General features: G+C 37.4%; 1 protein-coding gene across 1 annotated transcript in view; it reads left to right on the top strand.

Moving 5' to 3' along the window:
• The window catches only part of mindy3 (MINDY lysine 48 deubiquitinase 3), a 105,347-nt gene that overhangs the window by 78,945 nt on the left and 6,499 nt on the right, over positions 1-19,903 (top strand). The window contains exons 12-13 of the mRNA XM_052016617.1: positions 8,458-8,530; positions 14,452-14,539. Of these exons, the coding sequence (XP_051872577.1) occupies positions 8,458-8,530; positions 14,452-14,539 (161 nt within the window). The remainder of the gene's footprint in view (positions 1-8,457; positions 8,531-14,451; positions 14,540-19,903) is intronic.

The raw sequence follows: 19,903 nt of genomic DNA, 5'->3' as shown, positions 1-19,903 counted from the left end.
AAATAAGAAGACCGAAACTAATACGCAGTCTTCTAGATGTGGTCTTATTAGTGCTAGCTAGTGCATTTGTTGGAAGACTTCCAATCTTATGCTCTATCCCAACGGAAATAAAAATCAATATTCCGTGAGCCTTTTCCAGTTACCCGCAACGGGGTATGCCAGTTTGTGTTTCATCCATGAGGACCATCAAATTCCTTTGTGGCCGTAACTCTATGAAGTCTTCTTCCTTTAAGTGCTCTGGCATTGTTCTATCCATTCTAATACACAACCTCCAATACCATGAAGTCTTTCTTGATACTCTTTCGTGTGGCACATTGTCAAATGTCTTTTAAAAATCCAAATAATATCTGTTAGTTTCCCTCCAATCCACTCTGGGTTGATACTTCCTTAAAGAACTCCAATAAATTTGCAGACATGATTTCCTCCAAGCAGACTCATAATGGCATCATGATCAGATTATGGCTTTTCAAAAGTTCTGCTATTATCTCCTGAATAATTATTCTAACATTATTCCAATGGTAGATGCACAAAATTAATGGAGGGCATTTGTGATGAGGATATTAAGATTCTGCAACTGGATATAGTTTAAGGTTTCATGACTGGGCAAAAACTTGGTAGATGGAGTTGAATGTGAGAAAGTGTGAGGTCATGTGCCAGTGAAAGAAATCCAAAGGCAGAATATTATCTAATGAGACAGAGATTGCAGGTGAGCCAGTTACAGAGGGATCCAGGTGTTCTTAGGAATAATCACAAAAAATAGTAAGCAAGTGGCAGCAAGTGGTTAGGAGACAAAAAGCATATTGGCCTTTATTTTAAGAGTGTTAGAGTTTAGAACTAGGGGAGTATTGTTACATTGTATGGGGTACTCCACACCTGGAGTACCATCCACAATGTTGGCCCCTTTTTTAAGAAAGGATATAATGGTATTGGAGGCAGTCCATAAAAGATTCAGTGGGCTAATTCCTGGACAAGAGGTTGTCCTAGCACAAGAAATTGAATCAATTTTTTTGGGATTTTAGAAGAATGAGGGCTTATCTTATTGAAACATTTAAAATCTTTAGGGGCGTGACAGGGTAGATGTTGAGGTGGTTCCACTAGTGGGGGAATGTTGAACAAGGGGAGATCTTTACAAGATTAGGGAGTGGCCATTTAAAACTGGGATGTATAGGAACTTCTCACAGAAGGTGTTGAAGCTCTGGAATTCTCTATCCTGGAAGACTAGATCATTGGAGTTATTTAAAGAGGAAGCAGATAAATTTTAAAAGGATCAGGTAATTAGGGCTATGGGGAGCTGGCACAGAAGAGGAGATGAGGCCTGGGGTAGATCAGCTCTAATCATATTGAATGGTGGACAGGCTTGAGGCTTCCAGTGGCCCATTCCTGTTCCTATTGCCTGTTCTTGTGTAAACCTAACCATGTTATAGGTACCTGTATTTGCCTCCCACCCCTTTTGAAGTATTACACTGGCAGCTTTTCAATTCTTCAGTGCCTCTCCAGAATTTAAGGATTTTTGGAAAAATTACAACCAATGCATCTACAATATCTACAGCCACTTCTTTTGGGATTTGGATTGCAAACTTTGAGGTCGAGGGTGCTGATCAGCCTTAAGCCCCATTAGTTTGCCTAATAATAATTGTCTAGTGATGAAGGTATTTAATTCCACTCCATTTTTCACAATTACTACTAAAATATATGAGGGAAGAATGATATACCCATCACTGGAAAATTATATTACCAGAAAAACTGAAGCAAAAATATCTGCTTAACTCCTCTGATATCTTTGTTGCTCATAACTATCTCCCCAGCCTCATTCTACAAGGGGCCTATGTTCACTTTGACCTCTCTCCTTTTTTTAACTACTTGAACAAACTCATTGTCAATTTTATATTTCACATTAGTTTGTCCTCATGTTTATTTTCTCTTTCTTGATTTTATTTAATCTTCCTTTGATGGAATCTGAATTTATCCCAATTTTCACACCTACCACTAACTTTTGTATTTTGTACATTTTCTCCTTTAACTCAGTACTCTACATAATTTCCTTGGTTTGCTGTGGCTGGTTCCTCTCCCCCTTAGAACTCTTCCTCCTCATAGGATATATTTTTGTCGGAAGATACTTTATTGCTAACCTTCCAATTCACTATGTACTGATCCTGGAGTTCCTGCAATGGGGCATTGAGCTCTCCATAGAGTTGAGGCATTCCAACACCATCTTCCTTTCCTTGGACATGTCAATCATGGCAGTGTGGATCTGAGTCAGTACAATGGAGGAACAACTGAGGCATGAAAGACAGGCAAGTGCTTTGGTCTCACAACCCAAAGCTGACCACTTTCTGTGAACTCTTGTCCTTATAAACTGTCCCTTCTCCATTCCGTGTTAAAGCAATGACTACAAGGTTACCAGGTCAATAATCACAAGTCAACAGATTGCAGTGAAAAACCAAATTACTTGGTAAAAACAGTGGAGTTCATATTTCTAAATGCACCACAGGTTTAATCTAGAGGGAATGGAAATTGGGATTTGTTAAAAGTGAAGGGGATTTTTCAGGATCACTTCCAGGTTAAAATGATCAGTTTTCTATCATAGAGTTGTAAAGTCATACGGCATAGAAATAGGCCCTTTGGGCCCACCTGTTCATATTGACTATCAAGTACCCATCTTTGTTAATTCCCCTTTACCAGCATTTGGTCTGTAGCCTTCTATGCCTTGGTAATTCAAGTACTCATCGCAATATTTCTTAAATGTTGTGAGTCTTTGCCTCTACCAAGAAGCACCAAATTGTGTTATGATGCATCCAATGCTGCTAGCCATATAATAACTGGGGACAGGATCTCACCAAATGGCAAGATCATTTAGGATGAAGGCAGTCACACAGAAATACCTCGAGTTGTGCAGGGGCCTCACTGATCTGCTGGGAGCTGGTCATTGCAAGATCTGTGCCATTATTTTCAGGGGGGGAAATGAAGAATCCAATGCCTACTAATTGAACTACCAAGCTACATGTAAATTTACATTAAAATGCCCTTTCAAATCAAAATTGTATTATTTATTTTAATTAACCAAACCTTAAGCTTATACTTCAACTTGTTTGAGCTCTTTTAACTTAGCACATTCATAATCAATGTGAATAGGGTGGTACAAAATTTGTATAATAAACCCACCTTTTAAAGGTGCTTACTGTTGATTCTTCTAGTTACAACCAGAAGGGCCTGCTTCCTTTGAAATTACAGAGCAGTAGATTTATGGAATTTACGAGCATCATGAAACTTGTGCTTTGCCATAGTGTTTCCCCCCCCCCCCCCCCCCCCGCCCCTTTGTGCCTGGTTTTAGTTGCTGTTCTGATTTTAAATTGTATCTGGTGACATTAATTTTCTAATCCTGGTTGATCTATAGCTCTTTAATCCAGTAGTTTCACACCTTACAGTTCATCCACAATTAAAAACATCAAGTGCTTGGGTATTAAGTAACCCCATTAATACCAGGTCCTTATTCAGATATTTTTGCACATCGAATTCCCCTAAAAGTAAATGTGATATACATTTGAGCTATCCAGCTGCACAAACAGCAGCATCGGGACATTGATGTAAATTGATACCATTCCAGTACAGAACCCCAGGTGCTGGTTACATTCTGCAGTTATATTACTGGCATGGACACAGTACCAATCACCTCCTTCTGTGCTATAAATTTCTATGATTCTACTGTTTAACACTTAACTGCCACTTAACAGTAAAATAAAAATGAAAAACAGGAAGTGTGAAATAGTGAGAATAGTGGAAATAAGCAAGATTCAAACATAAGTGACTAATTTTACATTACTGGTACGAACCCTTTATAAACTTCAATTTAAATCTGTCTCACTTACCTAGATAAAAGGCCAAATGGGAATTTGAAATGAAAAGTGTAAATGTTTGAAGGACTTAAGGCACTATCTGTGAGGGGATGAAACAACGGACATTTATAAAGCTGCTTTTAACAGAAAACTGTGCTTATGGCATTTGACAGGAGGGTAAAGAAACTTATTGGGGAAGATTGGGAGTTGATGTGTAGCAAGCACAGGGATGACGAGTGAGTGGGGCTTAATGCAGATTATAGGCAGCAGTGTTTTTGATGAGCTCAAGTGTTTGGAGATTGAAATGTGGGAAGCCAGATAGTAAATTATTGGAATGAACAAGACTGGAGTTGTTTGAAGCTGAGAATATTCCAGAAAAATGAACTTGTTTTTAATTGCCATCAATCATTGCTTTTATCTGTAATCATGCTTACGTCCTTTATGAACACAACTCACAGTGATAGCCATGGTTGTTTGCCTTTCCATTTTGTCCCCTGCAGGAAATGTTTTTTTAATGGGTTGCCTTTATTCTCAGCAGTGTCCACTATATAAATGCACACTAGTTTCTTTCAACACACGTCAGATGCTGCCTTGGGATTATTAAAAAAAACAAATCACTGCAGTAATCATTGTGCATGTGTAGACAATGCAGTGATTGTTTACATTTATAATTCCAGACACCGTTCATCCTAAAATGACCTAACAGAGGAAATGAATATACACAGTGATGAGGTAACTATGTCCTTGGCTAGCACTTTCTCAAGCTTGTTTGATTCAGAAATAGTAGCAAAGGTAGTTTCCAACTAGTTCACAGCCAAAAGAAAAGTTAAATGCACCAGCTTTACCACTTCCTCGATAGGATAAAATGTCAGTGGAAATTCTGATGAAGCTGATGGTATTCCAGAAAAATGAACTTGCTGCCATTGCTTCATCTGTGTTCATAATGAACAGAGATACCATGCCAATGCATTATTAGTAGTGCTAGGTTGTCATAGTTGTACTTTTTCAGATGAGATGATTGAACTGAAGTGCCATTTAGTCGCAAGTGGGTGCAATACACCTCAAGTTGCTGTTTGGAAGATGAGTTAAGGGACCTACCTTCTATGTCCAGTCAGTGACTCTTCCCATACTTCATGCTGCTTCGTTGATCCTTCCTTTGACCTGAAACTGCATGCTGCACCCCAGCTACAGATCTTACACAGTTTCATCATTATATCTTAACATTATATTCTGTACCTCAGCCTCAGAAAACAGTATTAGCTTTATCTGACCTTTTGGTGCTTTTACTGTCATTGAACTCAGCCTGGTGATGAGGAGATGGTTGTCAATAGCTTTGTAGAGCCCGCACAACGGAAGTTGGTCCTCCCGTGTTGGCCTTGGAGTTGATGTAGTTTAGATCTTTCCAGTTATTTCCTGGGATGAGAGATTTTCTCTACAATGAGAGACCGAGTAAGGTTCACCCATATTCCTGCAAGTTTAGACAAATGAGAGTGTTCTTATTGAGGCATACAGAATTCAGATAGGGGTTAACAGGGAAGATCCTGAGAGTCTGCTTCCTCTAGGAAGGTCTAGAACTAGATAGCATAGAATCAGGGTAAAAGTTCAGCTATTTAGGATTGAGAATTAACGATTTAGGAAATTAATTTCAGTCCTCCACCTTAGAGTGTTATGAATGCTCAGTTGTTGAAATAATTAGAGGCTGCGCTTGATAGATTTTTGAACACTATGGGAATCGGAGGATACAGGGATTAGTTAAGAATGGACTTGAAATACCATGAACTATGATGTTATTAATAGCAGAGCAGGCTCAAGATGCTGTAAGGCCTACTTGTATTTTGCTTTCTTAGGTTCTTGCTTTCTTAAAAGTTGCACAATAAAAACTTTTTTCTTGTAATATAATGGCACTCAGTCTTTCATAAATAGTTTTCTGGAAGGAGAACGCCATCCCAAATGTCTTGTGTTTCCTATTTAAGCTAATAATTTCTCCAGTCACAAGTTGTCAGTGACTAAGCTGACAGTGTTACTTTCTGTATGGGGGAGTGAAGAAGATTCATAGAATTTTTGTAAGCTTTTCGTGTAACCAATATTTTGACCTTGAACCCTGTTGACAGCATTAGATCAGAGCACTTCAAATCACATTCCCACTTCATCAGTAAAATTGTGAGAGCATTGCATACAATCACTTGAAAAGCATGGTTTATTTAATTTATTTGATTATGCCAAAATGACCAGTAGATCATTGCAAGCAATTATGATTGATGGTGTTTTTTGCACCACACTGTTAATTCTGTAATTAATATTGAATTTTTCAGATTAATATAATTCTGAAGACTAGGAAACAGCTAATGTATTCTCAACATTAAAAAAATTTCAGGCAAATTAACTCATTTCCAACCCCTAAACTGGAATTGGGGATAATGTATGTAATGTTTTAATTGATAGTCACCTTAAGGTTCAAAAACATTAAACATTGAGTATTGATTAACAGGAGGAGTTTAATAAAGCACAGAAGTTGCAAAACATCCAGACAATTCAGAAATTATCATCTTGTTATTTTTCAAGTGGGTATATGTAGTTGCTCACAATGTGCAGCATCTTCTGATGGAAGTACATTTCATTCCAACATATCAGGGAAAAAAAGGAATAATTAGAATGGAAAGGAGGATAAGTGGTTGCTGAATTCTTAACTTAATCATATTCTCTGTCCCAGCGCACACCTCTCTTATTTTATGCCTCTCTAACTGTGCCTCTTGCATATTTATTCTGTGCTTTTTGTTTCTAATGTCATGGTTTATGAATTTGATGCTTCAACTTGAAACATCATTTGTAAATCACTCAGCACTGTTTTCTGTTCAGGTCTTCTGCATTTATTCCAGCTGAAACTTATGTATCTTCTTTTCCATTATTGGTAAAAGTTTGTTCTATTAACTTCCTTCTTAGTCAAAGGTGCCAGTTGTTAGCTTAAGAGGCATTTACTATATGAACACCATAGGGCTGTTTCACAACTTGTGTTACTAGCAAGAACCAATATTTGTAGGGAGTTCATTGTTGAGTAGATATGGCTGATTTCTCTCTGTTACCTGCAAGCATAGCTTTAGCAAAGTAAAAGATGTACGAGGGCTGTGTGATGCTAGAGGAGATAATATGGCTAAAAGTAATTAATGATAGTTCCAGGAGAAGTAAACGAGGAGCCATAAGTAACTAATACTGGCAGCTCTTGGCTACATTTATGTAAGGTATGCAGAAATTGTGACTCATTGACAAAGTTACCTTTTGGAATTTTTCCTTGAAATACCAAGAAAGGAAACTTTTGATGCTATTAACTTTTGATGCCGTTAAATAAGGTGACTGGAAAGCATCTTCCCTTTGGTAATTTAAGATTGGTATGTACATCATTAGGAGTAATGTATCAGGAGAAACAAAAATATTGGTAGAAGTTAAATTGGTTTGGTGAATCCCAAAAACATTCTCTGATTGCACAATGCTTAATCTTTGTGAGCAAGAGAGAAAATGATATTTTTAGAACAGGGCAATAGAAGTTAAAAATATGGCATATTTTTGTAGTGTAGTCACTGTTGTACAAATGCAGCAGCCAGTTTGTGCATGTTAGCAATGTGATAATTACTCCAGTGATTAGGGAATAAATTTTACCAAGACACGAGGAAGAAGCCCCCAAGTGCCCAAATTGAAATAAGGCCATGGGATTTATGTCCACTTACGAGGCCATAGTTTAATATCTCGTCTAAGTCATCGGCCTAGTTTTTGTGTTTAGCTATCAGGTAGGTTTGTCTTTGTTGAACTAGTTTCTTGCCTTTTACATCCTTTCATTAACCTTATCCATTTTTATGCTCTGGACCTTGCAGGCAAAGCATTTATTGTCCATTCATAATTGCCCTTGAGCAGAGTGTCTTGCTAGGCCATTTCAGTGACAATTGAGAATCAATCACATTAATTATTGAAACAAGTAATTCTTGAAAGTTTTTTGAAAGCATTGATTTTAGGAGTGAAGGTTAAATCAAGTTAATGTGCTGAATGTAATTGCAGAAATTAAGCTTCAATACCCTCTGCAATTCCTCACCATGAGCTTTCTGCATGTGCAAAACCAATTATATAAACATTATATCCATATGAAAGCATGACCTGTTTCTGTGAATGTAAATGTCACTTCCTGTACATATGTGGCACGTATGTACACAAGTGTGTATGCAACATTGCCATTAGATTAAGTGTAGGAATATCTAGAGTTGGAGACCAGATGTAGACTAGCTTTGTATTGCTCTTGGGATCCTGTAGATTTGCTATCAGTGGATCTCAATTCATGTTCTGAAGGTTAGAGTGTTCATTGATTCAGAAGGTTTATGCTGGATCATTTCTTGGAATGAGAAAGCATATAAGCAATAATAGTACAAGTAACGTGCAATTTAAGCCAAAACTAACAGAAATTTAATTCTGGTTAATGCTTATAAATGCTTGACACCCCTAACATTTCTTTGCAATGTGCCGCAAGCAAAGGGGCTAATTTTCAGAATTCTGATCTTCACTCAGATAATGAACTGTACTATTGTATCCATCGTTACTAAGTTTCTGAGGTTTTCAAATCAAAGATATTTTTGTTTCATTACAGATAATGGATTTATACCAGACACACTGCTGGAAGATGTCATGAGAGCCTTGGACTTAGTGTCAGAACCTGAATAGTAAGTGTTCTCTGTGTTATTGTGCTTTTAAAAACACTTCACTTATAGTTTGTAACAACAATAAAATTACAGTTTTCCATATTTATGTATGTCATTCCTGACAATTATTCATATTAGTTGGCAATATGATACATGCATGAATACTTTGACTTAACTGTATAGTAATAGTTTCATTTCTTATATAAATACAACATTATTTCTAAGCAGAGTCCAACATTCATCCTGATGGTTTCTTCTGCCATACCTCCTTGCAGGCAACCTTTTATTCTTTCACTCCCATTAGCAATGTTTTGGCTTTTTACAACCATGCCAGTAGGTTTTCCTTTATCCACGTTCCCTGTATTTCACTCCAAAGTAATGGCTTAACACCTTCTAAAAATTCAAATACACACTCATTACATTACCTTATCTGTATAATTTGTGATTTACCAAAATAAAATGCAAATCTATGCATTTTTTCTGATTCTAACAAATAGAATGTATTGCAAAAGATTAAACATAACTGAGATTAAAAATAAAGGTCCTATTAATTCCTGGTTCAGTTTTGCTCCCACTTTTTTGGTTTAAAGATTATGGGCAACCCTGCAATCATAATTCAATCAAAAGAAAATAAAAATCGCCTTTCAAGCACAACATGCCATGTACCTTTCAGGTGTCTAATGAGTTCCAAGAACGGAAAGTCTGTGTTCCAGCTGAATGGTTCTCATTCCATTTTTATTCTTGGCTGCACTGTAAACACTGTTCTAAATTTCTCCCTGCAATAGATTTGGTACAAAATATGTATTTTTTACCTCAAAAATGCTGAAGTGTGCAAGATATATTTTACTTCTATGTATTAGCCTTGATAGCTTGATTGCTTCTATAATATTAAGGTCCTCACTTTTTTGTAACATCGCTTTTATGAAAATGTAATGCATTTCGACTTTGTATAAGCCAAACTATTTGCTTCTCATCAGATGAATAGTATGTTGGGGAGACAGGATAACAATATGAGTAGTAATAAAAGTATCATAGTGTTGACGAGAGTTAAATAAAGGTGTTACTTGTGATTTAAAACTGCAGTGTGCATGCCACCTATAAGCTTTTAAACTTATATGGCAGCCTGTCAATATTCCTATAGATGCATTGACTATGAGGTCTATATTCTTGACAAAACCAATTAAACTGGATGAGACAACACCATCAGGTGCAACATTTTGTACATCACTTGTTTACACAAACTTAAGACAGAAGTATTTCAGGTGAAGTAATAGTTTTTGAAGTAAATGCTTTGTAAAAGTTTGTCCCAAAATCAGAACTTAATTTTAATGATGTATCTTCAAATTATCTATTGGGATTAAAATTTTATTTTAAACAAAGCATGTCCTATATAATTGTGATACTTAATTCCAGATATTGGATAATTAAATAGTTTGCTGAACAAAATACTTTAGGATTAACACAAGAGGACCATATAACAAGACAAGCTGCCAAAGTATACCGTATAAAACCTTTGTTATAACTCAAATTAACTTTCAGGAAGAATATGCCAAGTTGTTATTGTGACCATTTATTTTAACCAATGCTGTTTAATACTTTTTTTTAACAATACTACTGCTCTCATTAATGCATGTCGCTGTACATACATTGACTTGCACAGTAGCATAGTGGTTAGCATAATGCTTTACAATGCCAGTGACCCGGGTTCAAATCTGGCCACTGTCTGTAAGGAGTTTGTACGTTCTTCCCGTGTCTGTGTGGATTTCCTCCAGGTGTTCCGGTTTCCTCCCACATTCCAAAGACGTACAGGTTAGGAAGTTATGGGCATGCTTTGTTGGCACCGGAAGCGTGGCGACACTTGCAGGCTGCACCCCAAATTACTACGCAAAAAGATGTATTTCACTGTGTGTTTTGATGTGCATGTGACTAATAAAGATCTTATCTTATCTTATATGGAATCACTGGGGCTTGAGAAAATGGAATGAACATGGTGTGGTGGCTTTGAGATGTCAGTGAAGAATAAAAGTAGGGTTCCAAACTTTTAAAAATGCTCTAAGCTAGGTGTCAGAAATCAAAATATCTGGAAAAAGAGGGAACATCTCATAGCAAACAAATCTTATTTCTAGAGCCTACACAGAACAGTACAGGAGAAACAAAGGACTACAGGTGCTGGAATCTAGATGAAAGACATGATGATGCTGGAGGAACTCAGCAGGCCAGGCAGCATCCATGGAGAAAAGCAGGTGGTCAACGTTTCGGGTCAGGACCCTTCACAGGAACAGGCCTTTCAGCCCATCATGTCTGTGCTGACCATGATGCCACTGTAAATTAATCCCACCTGCCTGCAAGTGGTCTGAATCCATCTATTCCCTGCCTGTTCATGTGTCTGTCTAAATGCCTCTTAAATGTCACTATTATACCACCACCCTGCAGCACTTTCACCACCACCCTTGCAATGCTTTCCAGACACCTCCCACTCTATGTGTAAAGCCTCAGACATCTCCATTAAAATTCCCCCCTCACCTTTAACCTATGCCCTTAAGTATTTGACCTTTCCACACAGGGAAAAAGACTCTAATTATCTGCTTCAGCTAATCCTAATTATTTTGGATACAACAAAAAAAAATTGTTGGAAGTCTGTGTGCACTTGTGCCTTAAATTCAGAAAAAATTCGTATTCCTCTCTACTCACAAAATGCTGCCTTGTCCTCACAAATTTCAGGTCACGATTTCAAAGTTGTTAGCTCTTTGGGGTCTGTATCAGTTTTGCCTCTGCTCCTTCAAGCTCTCCCTAAGTCCGTTTATATAAATTGACATATAATCCTGGACACCTGAGGTATCTAACCTTGGAGGGAACACAAATATGGGCAACTAATTTGATAACTGAGATTGTAAAGCATATAATACTGCAAATGTTTCAAATGGAGAAGATTAAAGGTGATTCTATAAAAATATTTACGATTCTAAAAAAATGATATATGTTGATCTTCAAGAAATATTCATCACAAATGCAAGCTCTGAAATAAGAGCACATGAATTTGTGTGAATGAGAATGTGAGTGTATAGCTCTGCAGCAATCTCTTTGTACTGGGATTATAGAGAACATCTGGAATAGTTTACATTGAGGCAGTATCATTGTTGATGTAATAATTTTCAAGACGGTGATGGATAAATCTACAGTCGGCAAATATTGAAGGATGTAAAGAATTAAATGGATGAGCAGTCAGTGAATTTTAAGACTGAATAATGGAGTTGAACTTTTCTATTCCTTTACATTTCAATCTCACGTTTCTATGGTGCATTTAGAAATGGTGTACCAAAGACATTTCTGAAATTTTCCATGGATCTTTTTCTCTTTTTATGCCTTCTCTAGAATAACTGGTATTAAGAAGGGTGTGTGCAAGGCTTAATCAGCTAGTTTCAAGCACAAGTTGTCTTTGCTCTTTTTCCAAAATTGATAAAATGTTGCTCATTCTTTCAAAGATTTTTTATGATCACAATTTAAGGCATCCATAACTTTCACACAACTTACTCAAAATGTTCCGAGCAAAGAAATGAAACCTGATCATGGAGAGGCACTATGCCATTAAACAAGTGGGCTGTAAAGATCAATAATTTCATATGCCCACTTTGGTACTAATTTCAATGTTACGTTGCATTATAACATGCTGCTAACCATTTCCCCAAAAGTATTAAAATTGAAGACTTTTCCTCAGCATGTAGTACAAAATGACTGGCTTAAGAAATGACCAGTGATGTCCTTAAAGCATAACCATATACTGAGCAACACACATGAAATGTTGGACCGAACTCGACAGGTCAGGCAGCATCTATGGAGGGAAGTGACTGTATACCGAGTAAGTCTAAGCAAACCATATTAACATAATTGGATTATTTAGAATTTATTTTAAAATGGTGAAAAATAAATAAATTTCAAGCTTTTTTTTAACCAAATTATAGCTGCCAACTGCAGTTCAGTTAATGACTACGTCTTGCCCAGTCTTAGCCAAGCTCACATCTTGACTAACGCACTCAGTAGACTTCTAAGTTTTCAGTGTCTGGATTGTCATATGAATGGTATGCAAACCTGTTACTTCCAAGAAAATAGGCAAGTACACAAGTATTTCATGTTGAAGTTTTCATTTTGAAAATCAACTTCTGTCTTGGTTTGTCTTTGTCCCTGTAAATTTTAAGGCAATATACGTTGTACCTTTGAACCTATAATTGCTTGTTATCATGATCTGTTATTGTAAGACAACGTAGTCATTGCATGCAGCTTCCTCACCTTGCAAAGTATTGCTCCTTTTTCAAGTATCAAAATTAAGATCCTGTTGGAAGGCAAGCACATTCAGGATATATCTATTTAATCAGTGGATTTTTTTATCCCCTGAGCAATGCAGTGCAATTTTTAATGGCTGACAGGTGGAATCTTTGGATTTTACTCTTGTCGTTGCTTGCATAAGAAGTTAAGCATGAATGACCTGATCTGAGTTTTTCTCCCAAAAAAGGCTATACAAGGCAAATATGTTTTGAATAGTACCAGATTGTGCTGGTAAAAGAGCCAACTTCAGTCTAATTCTGGCATCACTGTTATGCAGAGATAGATGAGGAACAGTGGGCTAAAATTTGAAGTGTAGTTATAGTTGGAGCAATGTGATCTTTTTACTCTTCAGCTCTACTGTACAAATGAAGCTAGAAGTGTTTGCATTCATTTGAAAGTGACTGTTCCTACAGATTCTGAGACAACAAATGATGTTCAAATTTTCCTCCCTAGTTTATTACCACTTATCTCAGATTTAGAACTGATGATTTTATTTGCAGTGGATTGTTTCCAAAGCTATGCGCCACTATCACAGGTGGTGTATCTCCAGCCTTAGTGGTCAGCTCTCACTTAATTTTGATGATATTCATTGTTTCCTCCCACAAGGAAACGTCTCCTGTAAATCATATTTTCTTTTATGCTCACTTTTATATTCTTATTTCATTTTGCCACCACTTTCAGCTTTATCAAAGAGAGTAAAAGATAAGTTGTTTCTTACAATCCCACCTGACTTTCTTTCCCCATTGACCAACAACTATTCTTCATCTCCACCATCATTTTGCACTTCCATCGCCTTTTAAAAAAAACTCTTCTGATCTTTCTCTTATAGCTCACAGTTTCCATGCTAGGTTCACATTTAATAACCTTCACCTCCATTTTCAAAATTAAATCTCTGAAGGTGTATTTACACATTCTCTTCGGTTCAGTTCAACTTCTGACCTAACTGCTGTACAAGATCATTCCAGTCGCCTTTCTTGACCAACTATTATTCTGATTGAGTTTTCAGTCTTTCTGTTTAACTCCTTCCTTGTGGTCAATCCCCATCATGTAGATCCACTCTGACTGCCCCAGCATATTGCCTGCAATCACTCTTCCATGTGATCGTTGAGTAATGGAGTAGATGTGAGAGGCTGAATGATCTACTGATATTTCTATTCCTTATGTTCACATGTGTGTGACTTGAAGGAAGCTTGCAGATAGTGATATTCCTTGAGCTTGGTTGCTCTTGTCTTTTGAGTTACAGATATGTATTTGGAAAGTACAGGCAAAGCAGCCTTGGTGAGCTACTGGGTTGCATCTTATAGATGGTACAACTTGAAGTCACATGGTAGTGGGAATGAGTGTTCAAGGTGGTGAATGGGATGCTCATCCAGGCAAGTGGAGAGTGTACCATCAGACCTGGTTTGTACCTCACAGGTGGTTGAAACACTGTCAAGCTTTGGCATTCTTGCTTCCAAGGAAAAAGAACTGAAAAATTCTGACATGTACAGCATCATTTGGTTTAGTTTTGCTAAACCACAAAGTGTCATTGTATATTTTGTGTAATAATCAACAGAACCTGTTTATAGTCTGCACGTGATGCTTCATGTGACTATTTCAGTGGATTGTTTTCTATATTTCAGTGTGAACATTATGAAGAACAAATTAGACCCAGAAGGACTAGGTATCATTTTATTGGGAACATTTCTACAAGAATTTTTTCCTGAGCAGGTAAAGCATCTGATTTCATATTTTACTAAAATAATGTTTGTGAGGATTTAAAAATCATATCTTTGTATTTGATTGCTCCAGATATGATATTGCATCTGTGCTCTCATCCACCAGATGCAATACTGAACAGAGGTTAAAGCATTGGTAGGGAGGAGAAAGAGAACACAGTGAGCTAAGTTAGAAACATAAGGAAAAGCAGCCATCATATTTTAGCAATCAATTATAGCTTTCATTTGTTGAGGACCATTTTGCTAAATTCCCATTACACACTGACAGCAGAAAAACATGCTGTGTTGTTAAAAGTTGCATTATCGTCAGGGGTTCTAACCCTGGAGAATAAGCTCCAGCAGAAACTGAAATAACCTGAGCCCAGAAACTGCTGTAAAAATAATATATTCCTTCAGGTGGTAAACCCATGAATGCAGCTTACTCTTAAAAGAATAAACATCTAGAACGTTTGTAAGACTTTCCTTTGGGAAAAGTTCCATAGCACCATACTGATAGAGATGTAGTGCAATGAAACTTGCACCATTTTGAAACTTGCGCCTTCCAGTGATACAAATTTAAATCACCGAACAAAATATTTTAACCAGTCGTGCCACGGGTATATATTGTTTTCAGTTCTGGTCGCTTCATTATAGAAAGGATGTGGAAGCTTTAGAGAGGGTGCAGAGGAGATTTACCAGGATGTTGCCTGGATTGGAGAGCTTGTCTCATGAGGGTAGGTTGAGCAAGCTAGGGCTTTTCTCTTTGGAGAGAAGGAGGATGAGAGGTCTCTTGATAGAGGTGTACAAGATGATAAAAGGCATAGATTGAGTGGACAGTCAGAGACTTTTTCCCAGTGCGACAGTGGCTAACACGAGGGGACATAATTTTAAGGTGATTGGAGGAAGGTATAATGGGGATGTCAGGGGTAAGTTTTTTACACAGAGAGTGGTGGGTGTGTGGAACACACTGCTGGCAGAGATTGTGGGGGCAGATACATTAGGGACATTTAAGAGACTCAGATAGACACATGAATGATAGAAAAATAGGGAGCTATGTGGGAGGGAAGGGTTAGATAGATCTTAGAGCAGGATAAAATGTCGGCACAACATTGTGGGCTGAAGGGCCTGTACTGTGCTGTAGTGTTCTATGTTCTAAAACAAAGAAGAAGAAAATTGTTACGCAGTGTGCAGTTGAAATACTCTACCTGCAGCTGTGGTGGAAGCAGGTTCCATTATAGCTTCTGCAGCAGAAGTAGTTCTACTGTGGTTGGAGCTACTTTAATCAAGACTGGGAATATTCTGTAGACTTATGAGAAACTCAAACACATTCTGAATGGCTAATAGAGCTTCTGCCTTACAGTGCCAAAGACTCAGCACCTTGGGTGCTGCCGGTGTATAATTCTCACTTTCTTCCTGTGACTGCGTGCCTTTCAAACACACACACAAATTCACAGCACAAGGATAGTAGTATCCTTGTATACCTTACCGTTTTTCATTTGCAGCATGAGCTGTGGTAGTAACTTCTGAAATTCTCCACCCTGCCATTACCCAGTGTAATGGCTGAATTTCTCACCACTGTTTACCACTAGATGGTGAAACTTGCGTGGGGAGTTGGAATTTAAAAGGCAGGACAGGTTTTCTTTGTTTTTGGATTAAGTTGGGTAGCTTGCATTGAGGATGCTAATATTTTAGATGTGCAGGAGGGAATATAAGGATAAAGTAGAAAGTCATGATGATAACATAATCCAGATAGGTTGATGTAAATAGTGCACCCAGGGTAAGGTCTGTGCAACTGTATTTGGGTTCCACTGTGGGAAGAGGCAGGCATGTCATGCTATGCTATGCTAAAATGTTTGGTCTCCAAACTGAAACTTTGGTCCCTCAGAAGGCAAGTACAACTCCTGGAGAGTCATTGAGAGATACAACACGGAAACAGCCCCTTTGGCCCACCGAGTTTGCGCCGACCATCAACCCCCCATCCCCCCATTTATACTAATCCTACATTAATCCCATCTTTTACTCTCATGACCCCCCCCCCCCCACCAAATTCTGCCATTTGCCTACACGCTCAGAGCAAATTATAATCTGATCTACCAACCATCACATCTTACATCTTTGGGATTTGGGAGGAAACCAGAGCACTCAGAGAAAACCCATGTGGCCTTGGGGAGGATGGGCAAACTCCACACAGAGGTCAGGATTTAACCTTGGTCTCAGGTGCTGATGAGCAGCAGCTCTACTAGTCATGTCATCATGCTGCCTTAAATCTGTTGGCAACGTGTCTGCAATGGGAGCATTATTTGAAACTTAATGCCCTTGAGATTATATGGCATACAGTTAAAGAGCCCAAAATGAAGAAAGCTTAGATGATGGTCAAAGTATCAGGTTCTTCTGCTTTAGCAGGCACAGAAAATGAGTGAGTGCCTGTACACTGTATGATCCTGTTTAACAAATGTCTACTTCAAAAAAGCCCTACATTTAAGTTATTGCAACCTAGCACTTATGCTTAATTCTGCTTCAGTCTATGGGAGCCCATTGTTTTATCTTGATGAATTGACCTGGCATGCATTTGCTTTGATCCATTCCCAGAGAAGTCCATATCAATTGGTGGTTTAATATTTTTCTTCACCATGTACTATTTCCCTCAACACCCAAAAAAAACCCTCTTGTTCATTCTGAATTGTTGTGGCTGAGACCGACTTCTTTGAAGAAGGTTATTGACTAAAAGAAACTTGGTTTCACTATCCAGATTTTTGTCCTTTTGATTTGCAGTTTTCAGCATTTCTACTTTGTGTTGTGGCAATTGCGAGTTCTGAGACCTTTAAGAATAAAGAAGAAAAGTGAAGAATAAATGTGATGTTTGTTCCGAGCGCTTTTGAGATTATCAACTGGGACAATTTTTAATCTAATTCCAAGCTTTCTTTAATCCGTACGTATCATACTGTCTGGAAGAAAGGATGCCTTTTGAACCAACAAAATATGTGGTATGATTAACTACAGTAGAAATTCACAATCAGAAATTGACAGATGAAGGCCTACAAACAAAATCGACAACCTTATGTAAACTCATAACTTAAAATAATAAATAAGGAAAGTCCAATTTAAGGCCTCATGGGAGAAATAGGAAGTTATTTATTAATATAAACATAACTATATTTACAAGCATCACTTGGTGGTCAGCTCAGTTTTTGTTAAATTTGCATCCCATTTGATTTGATTTCAAAGGGTTATAGATAGTTCACTACATTCCCCCAGATATTTTTCCATCTGTTGCCAAAACTAAAATACATTTCTCCTTTTTTGCATAGAGCTTTCTGTATAATTTGTTCAAGCGGTGTGGCTTACATTAACCTGTCCTGTCTCTGCACTTATCAACAGAATCTCACAATATCACATTCCTCTTCCCTCCCTCCCTCCTTCAGAGTATTGATCACACGTTGCTTTAGATTGATCTGTAAATCCCATTACTTTACTTACCTTCTTTAATTGGAAAGTAACAGAAAGGGAGAGAAAACTGTGTTATCAAATCTCAGTCAGGCAAGTTGTGAAGAAAGAAATAAAAGCAAAGATAAAAATCATTTTAGGAGGAGGATGAAAGAGCAAAAAGGATATGTGATGGTTATTTAATGTCCCTGTAAGTATTGTGATTGATGCTGTTTTCTATTTTTAGCTATATTTGTGGGTTTGATGCAAGGCAACCTCTCAGGTTTACAGCTTACCACTGAAAAATCACATGCCTAAGAATTGTTTAATGCTGACATCTCTAATTATAGGTCCTTAACTCTCCATATGATTGTACTTGTTTCTTCTCACATTGAACGATAGGAATGGTCACTTGATGGCTTTGCAGGGAATTTGTTTTTTTGGATACAAATTTGAGTATTTATCATTGTCTCTGTAAAGATTTTCCTGTTAAAGGTCATCCACTTACATCTTTTATACTTTAAGTTCTGTAAAAAAAAAGTCTGTTGAAATTTTAAGTGTGATTAGTGGAGCTGTGGAATAGTGCATCATGAGTTCCCAACATGGTGATTTATTGCCTCCAGCTGCAATAATGGGATAAGCATAAAGTGGGAGAAAAACTAACTGTTTGGCAGAACCTTGTGAGCCCATGAAGTTACAACTGTGCAGTTCCTACTTAATAGCAAACCTGAATTGGCAAAGAGCTAGGATTAGGTTTGCCTCTCAGATTCATGGAAAGGAAAGGGGAAAAAATAAACAATTACTTTTTAACTATTAGGTATATCAGCAATTATCAAGGCAATAAAAGGAAATTGATATTGTTGGCTTGGAAAACACATGTAGTTAGAAAAAATTTAAGTGCCAACCCAATTTTTTTCTCCAGACATCCCACACATTTCTGTACTGCATTTCCAAATGACTGGAGTGTTCCCCTCATGATGAAGTTTTCTATACATCTTTGCCCTTCTTTATTCTGCTGAACTACTTATACCTCCTCTGGATTTATCTTTTGTTTCTTAACCTGTCTCAGCACCTTGCTGTCTTAAATAATCAATCCTCGTGTGATTTAATCACGCCTTTCTCCACCCTTCTCTGACTTTTCTATCTGCTGCTTCCCCTTCCAGCTCCTTTCTTTGGCACAGTATTTAATTTCTAATATTTCCCAGTTATGGTTGAGAGGTTATCATTCAGAATCATTAACTTTCTTCCTCTTGCTCCAGGTGCTGCATTACCCTACTGAATGTTTCTAACATTTCAATATGCTTATATTTGAGTAATTTCTTAGCTTTGTATTTGTTTTTGATCATGTACCATCAGTCATTAACATAGCAAAGGAATACATGTAAGGGTAGAACTCACACTCTGGGTGAAATCAGAAATATGAGAGAAAAATGTGCTTGTTTAGAAGTATCTTTTTCACAAGTTTCATTTGCTCAGTTGCTTTTCATCAGATGCAAAACCTACCGTAAAGTTCTCAAAATTGGTCAACATTTTAAGGCATATTTAAAAACTGCTTTAAAAATATTCCTTTATTTATTTAGACACACTCTGATTAATACAACTGAAGACAGGTTTTTCACAAAATAAACAATTTTAATCATTGTGTCAGTCCAGCATCTGTAAGGAAACCAGTTTTAAATTGGTGAAAATGAAACTTGAAAAAATTTATCAGAACTATTTCTAGTATCTTAGAGTAGCCAATTTCCCCATAGATGAAAAAATAAGCTTCTTATTAGTGACCTTGTGTCCAAATGTAGTTGACTCTTAAACAGCTGTCTGAAATGTTCAACCCAACTGCTAAGTTGAAATAGAAATAGGATAAAATCATGTGGACCACCCAACATCAACCTAAGCACTGAATGCAGACTCAGCAAAGTCTCTCCCCACCCAATCAACCTTACCAGGTCCTCCTCAC

The sequence above is a fragment of the Pristis pectinata genome, chromosome 5, assembly GCF_009764475.1.
Source record: "Pristis pectinata isolate sPriPec2 chromosome 5, sPriPec2.1.pri, whole genome shotgun sequence".
Classification (NCBI taxonomy): domain Eukaryota; kingdom Metazoa; phylum Chordata; class Chondrichthyes; order Rhinopristiformes; family Pristidae; genus Pristis; species Pristis pectinata.
Note: the sequence above shows the minus strand (reverse complement) of the source record. Positions and strands in the feature narration are given on the sequence as shown.